This window comes from Seriola dumerili, unplaced genomic scaffold, assembly GCF_002260705.1.
Source record: "Seriola dumerili isolate Sdu_G_001 unplaced genomic scaffold, Sdu_1.0 BDQW01000149.1, whole genome shotgun sequence".
Lineage (NCBI taxonomy): Eukaryota > Metazoa > Chordata > Actinopteri > Carangiformes > Carangidae > Seriola > Seriola dumerili.
In genome coordinates, this window is record NW_019174404.1 from 6,474,107 (window position 1) to 6,486,450 (window position 12,344).

The 12,344-nt window shown below is 35.2% G+C and overlaps 1 protein-coding gene across 1 annotated transcript in view; it reads left to right on the top strand.

Moving 5' to 3' along the window:
* Nucleotides 1-8,320, top strand: part of plpp2 (phospholipid phosphatase 2) — an 18,183-nt gene extending 9,863 nt beyond the window's left edge. Inside the window, exons 2-6 of the mRNA XM_022751281.1 lie at nt 4,177-4,328; nt 4,431-4,693; nt 5,691-5,748; nt 6,611-6,787; nt 7,258-8,320. Coding sequence (XP_022607002.1) covers nt 4,177-4,328; nt 4,431-4,693; nt 5,691-5,748; nt 6,611-6,787; nt 7,258-7,407 — 800 coding nt within the window. The 3' untranslated portion in view covers nt 7,408-8,320. The remainder of the gene's footprint in view (nt 1-4,176; nt 4,329-4,430; nt 4,694-5,690; nt 5,749-6,610; nt 6,788-7,257) is intronic.
* The last annotated feature ends 4,024 nt before the right edge of the window (nt 8,321-12,344 follow it).

Sequence of the window (12,344 nt, forward strand, 5' to 3'; positions counted from 1 at the left end):
GTGTGTGTGTGTGTGTGTGTGTGTGTGCGCGCGTATGTGTGTGTGTGTGTGTGGTTTTGAAAGGCCATGGCCCAACTCTGTCCACTCACATCTCCACCCTGGCAGTGTGTAGCCACCAGAGACTTGTCAAACATGCAGCCTCTTATCTAAATGTTGTCTTTGCACCCTGCAGAGTAAACAATGGTTGGGCGTCACTTCAAAGAGGAGCTGAGAGCACGCTTGACCTGCTGGAATAATGAACTCTGAGATGTGGGAAGGGGCGCTCCTTTAATGAAAATAAATTGACTTTAATGAGGAAACTGCTTGTCATCAAAGATCATTAGTGGCACTTGTTCAGATATGGTCACAAATATCACATCTGGCATGAAATCTTCCTTGGGCGGTATCATTATTATTATTTTATAGTAACATAAACTATGGGCAGGGCAGAGTGATAGTTGCTTAGAGAGACAGTTAATAGAAACACACTCAAATAGAAATGAGTGTACACAGTAACAGTTTCATTAATTCAATCCAGAGCAACAAAGCCACTAAACATGACCTGGAAAAAAACCCTGCAGTATCTCCTGCAAGGTTTTTGAATTAAATGCAGTAGATTGTGAGAATGTTGCTTTTATTGTACATATACACACCAGGAAATACGTGTTCCTAAGACTGATAGGTTAAACAAGGTGAACATAGACTTTCTGCTTTGGGCCACCCCGCTGCCTCATTCATGCCGTTATGTGCTGGTCTTTCTATTATCAATTAAGTAGTGGGCTAGATTAAGGATGTTTTTCAACCTATAGCTGTTGAATATTGTGTATCCATCCCAGGAGCCATATAGTGTGGAGGGTTCTGCCCTTTAACTAAGCCTCAGGGTTAGATGGGTCGAAATATGATTTTTTTTTTTTTTTCTGCTTTTGCGTTGTGTTTGATCTTCGCTCCTTGTTTTTGAAGCTCTGCAGCTCTTAAACTTGTTTAAGGATAAGTGTAGTGATATTCTATATTTTTTTCATTGTCAACGAATCTCACAAAATGACCAACACCAACAATGAATTCACATGACTAACAAGGATTGACAATTCCCAATATAGCTTGTTCCTCTGGGCCATTGGGCTCCATTGTTAAACTATTAAAAACCCATTACTGAGTCACAGCAATGGACTACGTGAGATGTCGCTTCATCACCATGAACATTGGCACTGGTTGGTTTCGAGTTTATCCCATATACACAGTCCTCCTGTTATTTAGTCCCCTACAACACAAATTCACCATTTACTCCTGTGTGAGTAAAGTTTCCTTAAAATAACAAAATTAATGTATATATCTGGGGCTAACAAGCTTTATACAGCTAAAACATTAAAATGCTAATTAAAACATTTTTAAAAGACAGTGGAAAGTTAAGATTAGAGAAATAAATACAGCTCTGTGTTAGATAGTAACTAAATGCTGCTTCTCCGTGTTTAGCTTACAAACAGCAGCCTGAGACGCCAACAGGGTTCATATAGTAAAAGACAGTCAGAGGTTTTATTTGGTCCTAAGACATTAACAGATTTATAGACAAGCAGCGGTGCTTTAAACTCTGTTCTCTGACACTGGAAGCCACAGACTGTGGGTAGGTCAGTATTTGCAAGACGAACTAACTCAATGTTGTCTTACAATATCATCATCCGCCTTCGTTTTTTTTTTTTTATACCCTCCTGAACCCACAGCACACCATTAAAAATCATATTGTATTAACAAGCATTGTTTACACCCACAGAGCTTTATTTGAAAAATCTGTTTCCAAAGTTGTCAGATGCATGGGTCTGAGTTGTACAAGATGTCTAGAACGCTAACGGTTTATTTACCATGGTTTTCTTTCATACTCTATACACTAAGAATATATTGTATACTGTATAGAAATATATGTGCCACTGTCATTCATTTTGGAAACTTTTTTCAATGCAACTTAATGTGAAACTGAAGTGTAAAATCAAGACTTTTTTTATGAATGTATTCACCTAGCCACTTTTTATCCTTTCACATTTTCATTTTTAAACTTCCTGCTTAGATACAGCCCACATTCACCCAACCAACTTCATTCCTGAATGACATGCTTAGTGTATTTTATATTCTTATACGTAGCAGGAAGTGGAGAAGAGGAAACACTGGGTATAAATGTTTCCACCTGGCAGAGTGCAACAGTGTGTATGACCTCAGACTTAATTCACACTCTTCCTCATATGTACACATGACATCACGCCAGAATTACCATCGCAAAAATTACCTGTCTGGGACATGTTTTCCTTTCTGTATTTGCGTGTCCTCGTGCGGTTTCATTTAGTGCCGCCAGTCACAGCGACGGTCGCACACTTTGGAGGAAGGAAGCAATCTGTTAGTAGAAGGAGAGAGAGAGAGAGAGCCGCTCTATCCAGTAAATACACAGCTCCCGCTTACAAAAACAAACATCATCCATCCCCTTACTCTTATTAGCTTCAGCAGTTCAGCACAGAGTTCTGGAAAACAGGAAAACTATTTAAATGTTGTGGTGCAGAAAAGGTCCTGACATCATTCTTGGAGATTAGACTATTGTGCTGCACAGATTTAAGAGACAGCTTTATGTGCCTCTGCTGCTGCTGTGCCAATCTTAACTCTTTTGTTTGCACTAAGAGAAATCGTTAAACCCAATGTTTGCTGTCTGTCTTCCACAAAAAGCACACAGACAGAAACCATTCCTCATTACAGACCTACAAATATATGCATTTTTTAAAAACCTCTGTAGCTCGTTGACCACGTTTTATCTGTCTGCAGTTTGTATATATGTGCACACTTTGTACCTGCAGTATATGAGTGTGTGTCCTGGTTCACTCCTCAGCTCCCAGGCCCTTCACTGTTTAAACGGTGACCCAAGGTCAAAGGTCACGGTTGTCCTGTCCCGCGTGTTTCCATAGTGACAGGCGGTTCTTCCGCAGAGAGTTAACCGCAACGTGCAGAGGTGAAGCTGTTGCCACTAAGCTCTGCCGATGACAAATTAATTTACTTGGCAGAGTTGAGGCTTCTGCCCAAAGCCAAAAGATTAGTCCACCAGTGTGTTCTTAGCTGTTTCCTGAGCAGCACCTCATTGTGTTGTGGTTCATGTTTGACTTGTCAGTGCAGAGCTGAGGGGTCTTAGCTGCTCTCAGGATGGACCTCCAGCTCTTAACAATACAGTGTGGTTCCCAAAGACTACAATATAACTGATGCAATGCCTGTATTCACGTCTTTGACAGCAGTTAGCTTTTCCTCCACTTTAAACATGCTTTAAGTGACGCTTTGCTTTCTTTTTGGGCCACTTGGGGACAGCATAACAAGCTGTAAACACAATGTCCTGAAGACGTCACCAAATGAAGCATTTTCACTTATAAAACCAGCTGTTTGCTGCAGCTGGAGAGGATGGTGATGAAAGCTGCATGCCAGGAAACCAAAACAATGAGCTGAAAGATGCTAGAATAGATGTGTAGGGAGACTGAAGAGTTTGTGGTTTCACAGAGAGTGACACCTTTAACATTGCACAGATAGATGGACGATAGATGATCGATTCATGTAAAAAAAAAAAAAAAAATGTATTAGTGCAGCTTTAGACTGGGAACCAATGACCTGTTGTTGGGCATATTTTTTTGCTCACATTTGTGGTTTCAGTGAAGGACACAAAACTAAAAACTGTTTGTTTGGTTGTTGTTTTTATAAGTTTTCATCACCTTCACCCAGATGGTAATGTTTTTAGTCTCATTTGCTTGGTTTTTGTATGTTGGTTAGAAGGACGTCTCAAAAACGGATTGAAATGAGGTTTTCCTTTTAAAGCAACAGGGCATTGTTGACACTTATTTTTTCATGAAAAGTTGCATCTACAGTACTTGAACAAGGAAAAAAGTAATCTGAAACATACAATGATATAATACAATAATCTGTAGCTATGTCTATAGCCTGGTATTGATTAAAGAAATTCAAAATATTTTCTATTATTTAAATAACAAATGTGTCTTTGCAGCTTTAATGGAGTTCTAGTTTATGGTTTATTATCTTTTTTTTCACATGTCCATCAGCATGGTTTGCTCGGTCATTGTATGATTTTAGTTTCATGGTTTCTTTAGCAGTGCAGTGTGTGTATGTGTGTGAGTGTGAGTGTGCGCTCGTAATGAGGAGAGGTCAGACTGTCATATTGTCTTTCCCCAGCGGCTCTGCCCTCGGCCATCCTGACGCTCAGCTTCAGCCCTTACCAGAGAGCAATCTACTGTGATGACAAGAGCATCAGCCATCCATACAGGAGAGACACCATCTCCCATGGGGCCATGGCTGCAGTCACCATCACCTGCTCCATAGTCATTGTAAGTCCCCCAGATCATGAGCTCCAAACAATGTGGGCAATCTTTTTTTTTTTTTTCCACATCAGCTGTGAAGACCCATCCTTATATCTCTGTCCTCCACAGATCACCACAGGAGAGGCCTATCTGGTGCACACCAAACGTCTCCACTCCAACTCCCAGTTCAACCAGTACCTGTCTGCTCTCTACAAGGTGGTGGGCACCTTCCTGTTTGGAGGAGCTGCCAGCCAATCACTGACAGACCTTGCAAAGTTCACCATTGGTCGACCCCGTCCAAACTTCTTATCAGTGTGCGCCCCAGTCAACTGTAACGGATATGTGCTGCATATCAACTGTACCGGCAACCCTCGCAATGTGACCGAATCCAGGTGGGCTACACCGCCACCACACCCCCCTCACTGTCTTTTATCATGTACTGTTGGTCTTTGGGATTCAAGTTGCTGTGAACTGGTTTAATCTTTGACCATTTAACCATTTAAAATCAGATTAGGTAATTTTGACCTGAGAAATTCTTTTTATTTGAAGGGTTTAAAAAAAATGTCTAACATTAAGAAAATTTACATAATCATTTAATCATATAAAGTTGATAAAATCTTGAAAAAATGTACTTTTGTCAGTCCACAGAGCCTAAGTTGACACTTCGCAAGTGCTGTTGACCGTCAGTCTAAAACACAAAGATATTTAATTTACAATTATTAAAAGATAGAAACTTCACATTTGAAGCTGTAACCAGCAAATATCCTGCATATTTGTTTGATTAAAAAAATTAAAAAAAAACTTTTCAAACTGATAAAATCAAAATTGTAATATGAGAGTCAATAGCATCAGGAAATGTGTTTGTTTCCCACACAATCAACAGTGAATGTCAACCGGTTTAAACGTGACATCAGGAAATGATTGTTTTATTTTATGTATCATAAGTTACCCAAAGTGATGTCTTAAAATTGCTTACTTAGTCTGACCAAGAATTGATTCACAAAAACATTCAGTTTACTGTGATGTAATGTAGAAAACAAGCAAATCTTCACATTTAGGATCAAGCAACTGACTAACTGTACATTATCAAGTTTTGATAGTGTGGCCCAGTTTGGAGCATTTCATACTAAATCCTACTAGAACCCAGGACTATAATAAACTTAAAGGTTCAGCTAATCCATAAATTCAATTACATCAAAATGTCCTGTTGGAATCAATTAGGAATTGGTGTACTGGTTCCATCATCAGTGTGCAATTCAGTTAAAAAGTATTACATGCATCAAATTGCAGCTCGACAATAATACACTTCATCATATTATTTGAAAATCACTGAAAAGATTTGTGAATTTTGTACATTAATCGTTTCCTTTTGGCGTTTTTGCTCCTCAGGTTATCATTCTACTCCGGCCACTCGTCCTTTGGGATGTACTGCATGCTCTTTCTGTCGGTGAGTGTGTTTGTCATCGCATGAGACTTTCTGTGGCTGTGAAATGTTTGTTTACCAAAAACACCCACAAATGACTCAAAACAGGAGGAGGTGGTCGTCACGGACGCACGGGTCAAGAGTGAAAACATCATTGTTGTAATACTACACACTGTACAATGGCCGGAAGATGAGGGACTCAGCGGTTTAATCCCTGTTGGAGAGTTAAGGAGTGAAATACTGAAAGTCTGCTCAAACTGCTAAAGCATCTATTACATTAACTCCTTCAGGAATTAGTCAAATATAATGTATTAAAACAAGACTGAATATTAACAGCAAATTAAAAGCACACATTTTTCTCATCAATGTTAACAAAAAGTTATGGTGATAAGAATACAATACTTGCAGATATTTGTTTAAATAATTGTAATACATATGTTTTATTAAATTGAGGGGAATTTTAGGATTAATCCAAGGACAGAATTTAAAGATTAATTTGTTAAAATTTGTCCAGAAAAAATCAAATGAAAAATGAAAAAATTAATGTCAAGAATTATGTTGTTAAAATCCGATAGATCTAATTTCATAATTTTTTTCATGTGGTTTTAATACTTTTCAGTTAGAAGTTTTTAGCTAATCTTAGGATCAAGCTTTCACTTCAGTTGCATACATGTAAATAAAAAAACAAACCTTGTTGGTTTCATAGTTTTTTGTACATACTTAAACTGATATTTCTTTTTGTACAATAAATATGATTTCCAATGAAAAAATCTCTCCAGACAAATGACTTATCCATATATGTACAAGCAAGTTACAAATCCACAGGTTTAGATTTAGTTACTAGTCGATTTTAAAATGTTGTGTGTGTTTGTGCGTGTGTGTACAGCTCTACGTCCAGGCCAGGATGCAGGGGAAGTGGACGCGACTGGTACGACCGACCATCCAATTCTTCCTGGTGGCGTTTGCGCTGTATGTGGGATACACACGTGTTTCTGACTACAAACATCACTGGAGCGACGTCCTGGTGGGGCTTCTGCAGGGAGCTCTCATCGCTGTGCTCACTGTGAGTTTTACACTGTGCTTCTTTGTCATTTGTACAAAAATAGACAATGTAAATATTCAGATTGTTTTAAAGCTAGGATAGGACTATGGGGCCATAAGGTGAGAAAACTCAACTTAAAATCTTTAATCTCAAAACTTTTAGAGTGTGAATGAAGCCATTTGTTTTTAGTTTGATTACTTGTGTTCGACTTCAGAACCTGAAGGCCTGGTTGAGCCTGCTCCTTCTTCCCAAATGAAACAATCCAACCTCATTAAGATCAAAACTTGCAGACTCATGCATTTTGGTGATTTTTGTCTTGTTCAGTCCAAAATTTTCCTGTTTGTCAGCTGTTTGGGGCAACTTCCTGCTGATAAAGTGGTAAATACCCATTGGGAAAATACTATGTCTGAATTCCTTTCCGTAACACATGACCTACCAGTACTTCACATCTATTGTTTTTAATTTAAATGCCCTCATCTCTCTTCTTACAGGTTCGGTATGTGTCAGACTTCTTTAAGCAGCGCCCCCCACCCTGCACACGACCAGACACAGCAGAGATTGAACACCTTGAACGTAAACCAAGCCCGCAGCCTCCCGACTCGCAGCATGGAAACCACTACAACTATTCTGGACCTGTATGAGCACATGACTGAACTCGCCACAGCTTCTCTTACTAACCTGGGCCTTCACAATATAACAGCAGCACTGTTACCAAAGGACATGTGACTTGCAAAGAAAAAAAAACAAAGACTCATTACAGTAACCACTAGCCGGTAATTCAGACTAGACTTGCTTCACTCTGGGACTCCCCAACAATTTTTCAGCTGGAAAAACTCAAGAGAGGCTCCATCGTCTGTATGTCTTTCATTTTGGGTGTGTGTGTTTCAATCACAATTGATTTGTGGTGTGGTTTTGTGTACATGTGAAGCATGTTGGTCTGTTCATGTGCAATGATTATAAACATATATTTTTATGATTTTTTTTTTCTGTGCCGAGTTTAGGAGAAGAATATTTCAGATTTGCGCAGGAGAATTTATGCTGTGAGTTTGACTGAAAAGTGAGCAAAGACTGCAGAGAAATCTGTAAAAATTTCTAAAATGCCAACGTAAGAATTTTTTGTCCTTCATGAAGTGACAGAACCTGGGAGGCTGAATGTTTTCTACTTTGTTACAATCAGATAAGGCTGTTGTTATTTTACCTACACTGGAGCTCGATTATATCCTGTCCTGCACACTTTTATCTATATTTTACTGTTAGAAGATATGCATGTGTAATGATGGGCTGCTTTAACTGCCATTTACAGACACCATGTATAGTCCTAACATTTTTATTTTGTTTATAACTACTCTTAAACTAAATTGTGTAACTTTTAAGAATGTATTACCACAACTTCATGATGACTTTTTTTTAGAGATAAACCTGATTTAAAAAGATTTTAAAAGGATGGTTATCGAGATAGATTTGTTCAATATTATTTGTTCGAACAGATCGAGAATCCATGCGTAAATGTGTAATCTGTAACAATAAAAACCTTCCTCAAATACAAACAATAAATTTGCAAATTCACAAAAATATCTTGCAAATATACGAACAGATTTGGAAATACACAAAAAAATTCCACAAATAAAAAAATTATACTTGAATACATTCAATTAATTTACAAATAAATGAAAAGCATTTGTGACTATCTTCCTAACATTTAAAACTTTCAAACAGACATTTGTGAATCATTTTTGTGAAGCACCAAATAAAGTTTTTGAAGTGGCTACATCTGCAATCTGCAGGTATCCCGCATCCTACCTGGAGTGGACATGCCGACTGATGCGCCAGCTGACAATGAGCTCTCCTCCTCACTCCAATTCTCATCACTACCCCACCTCCCCCAAGTCCTGAGAAAGGGCCAAAGCTTCTTGAACATTTTATATTCTGTTTTTTTCTTTCCAATTTCTTGCATATACACTGGCTAAACCTAGTGTGTAAAACTGCGACAGCGATCTCCCTCTGTCTCTCTCTCTTTATCTCTCTCTCCCGGAATAGGCCTATATATGAAGTAATGTGAAATGAAAACAATAGCCAAGAAAAAAAAACATATAAACGTGCGAAAACAAACCACAAATTTGAAACATTGTAACAATTGCTGATGTGGCCACAGCTGACCAAAAACGTGTATATGACAGCAGTTTATATGAACGCATATGGATGGTAGGTTTTTTCCTTACTATTCTGTGACTTTTTTAATGCCTTACTACACTATATTGTTTTTTATGAGGTGCCATGGTGAATAGTGGTTAGAACTGTGGTCCCACAGTGTAAGGGTTGTGAGTTTGAACCCAAGGCCTGGGGACCCTCTGTATGTATGCAGGGGGAACATGCAAAGTGTATACACTTTGCATGTTCTCCTTGTGCCTGCATGGGTTTTTTCCGGGTAATCCAGCTTCCTCCCACAATCCAAACGCACATTGCATTAATTGGCAATGACTTTTTATGCATACTATACTATGACCTTTTAATGACTCTTTATGCCTTACTGTACTATGTCGTTTTTATGCCTTACTATAGTATGACATTTTTATGACTTTTTATGCTTTACTGTACAATGACATTTTTATGACTTATTATATTACGACATTTTCAAACCTTTTTATGCCTTTCCATGAAGTGACTATTTTTGACTTTTTATACCTTACTATACTATGTCATTTTTATACCTTAATATACTTTGACGTTTTCATGACTTTTTATGCCTCACTATACTATGAAGTTTTTATGCCTTATTATACTATGACGTTTTTATGACTTTTTATACCTTACCATACTATAACGTTTTTATGACTTTTTATGCCTTGCTATATTGTGAATTTAATGCCGTATCATACTATGACGTTTTTATGACGTTTTTATGCCTTACTATACTATAACGTTTTTATGACTTTTGTGCCTTACCATACTATAACGTTTTTATGACTTTTTATGCCTTGCTATATTGTGAATTTAATGCCATATCATAGTTTGACATTTTTATGACGTTTTTATGCCTAACTATACTATGACGTTTTTATGACTTTTTAAGCCTTACTATGCTATGCCGTTTTTATGGCTTTTTATTCCTTGCTATATTGTGACTTTTAATACCATACTATACTATAACGTTTTAATGACTTTTTGTGCCTTACTATACTATGACGTTTTTATGACTTTTTAAGCCTCACTATACTATGACATTTTTTGGCTTTTTATTCCTTGCTATACTATGACTTTTTATGCCTTACTATACTATGATGTTTTTATGACTTTTTATGCCTTGCTATACTATGAATTTTTATGCCTTACTATAATATAACTTTTTATGCCTTATTATACTATGACCTATTTATGACTTTTTATGCCTTTTTATGCCTTACTATACTATACTATGACTTTTTATACCTTACTATACTATGATGTTTTTATGTCTTTTTATGCCTTACTATACTATACTATGACTTTTTATACCTTACTATACTATGATGTTTTTATGTCTTTTTATGCCTTACTATACTATACTATGACTTTTTATACCTTACTATACTATGATGTTTTTATGTCTTTTTATGCCTTACTATACTATACTATGACTTTTTATACCTTACTATACTATGATGTTTTTATGTCTTTTTATGCCTTACTATACTATACTATGACTTTTTATACCTTACTATACTATGATGTTTTTATGTCTTTTTATGCCTTACTATACTATACTATGACTTTTTATACCTTACTATACTATGATGTTTTTATGTCTTTTTATGCCTTACTATACTATACTATGACTTTTTATACCTTACTATACTATGATGTTTTTATGTCTTTTTATGCCTTACTATACTATACTATGACTTTTTATACCTTACTATACTATGATGTTTTTATGTCTTTTTATGCCTTACTATACTATACTATGACTTTTTATACCTTACTATACTATGATGTTTTTATGTCTTTTTATGCCTTACTATACTATACTATGACTTTTTATACCTTACTATACTATGATGTTTTTATGTCTTTTTATGCCTTACTATACTATACTATGACTTTTTATACCTTACTATACTATGATGTTTTTATGTCTTTTTATGCCTTACTATACTATACTATGACTTTTTATACCTTACTATACTATGATGTTTTTATGTCTTTTTATGCCTTACTATACTATACTATGACTTTTTATACCTTACTATACTATGATGTTTTTATGTCTTTTTATGCCTTACTATACTATACTATGACTTTTTATACCTTACTATACTATGATGTTTTTATGTCTTTTTATGCCTTACTATACTATACTATGACTTTTTATACCTTACTATACTATGATGTTTTTATGTCTTTTTATGCCTTACTATACTATACTATGACTTTTTATACCTTACTATACTATGATGTTTTTATGTCTTTTTATGCCTTACTATACTATACTATGACTTTTTATACCTTACTATACTATGATGTTTTTATGTCTTTTTATGCCTTACTATACTATACTATGACTTTTTATACCTTACTATACTATGATGTTTTTATGTCTTTTTATGCCTTACTATACTATACTATGACTTTTTATACCTTACTATACTATGATGTTTTTATGTCTTTTTATGCCTTACTATACTATACTATGACTTTTTATACCTTACTATACTATGATGTTTTTATGTCTTTTTATGCCTTACTATACTATACTATGACTTTTTATACCTTACTATACTATGATGTTTTTATGTCTTTTTATGCCTTACTATACTATACTATGACTTTTTATACCTTACTATACTATGATGTTTTTATGTCTTTTTATGCCTTACTATACTATACTATGACTTTTTATACCTTACTATACTATGATGTTTTTATGTCTTTTTATGCCTTACTATACTATACTATGACTTTTTATACCTTACTATACTATGATGTTTTTATGTCTTTTTATGCCTTACTATACTATACTATGACTTTTTATACCTTACTATACTATGATGTTTTTATGTCTTTTTATGCCTTACTATACTATACTATGACTTTTTATACCTTACTATACTATGATGTTTTTATGTCTTTTTATGCCTTACTATACTATACTATGACTTTTTATACCTTACTATACTATGATGTTTTTATGTCTTTTTATGCCTTACTATACTATACTATGACTTTTTATACCTTACTATACTATGATGTTTTTATGTCTTTTTATGCCTTACTATACTATACTATGACTTTTTATACCTTACTATACTATGATGTTTTTATGTCTTTTTATGCCTTACTATACTATACTATGACTTTTTATACCTTACTATACTATGATGTTTTTATGTCTTTTTATGCCTTACTATACTATACTATGACTTTTTATACCTTACTATACTATGATGTTTTTATGTCTTTTTATGCCTTACTATACTATACTATGACTTTTTATACCTTACTATACTATGATGTTTTTATGTCTTTTTATGCCTTACTATACTATACTATGACTTTTTATACCTTACTATACTATGATGTTTTTATGTCTTTTTATGCCTTA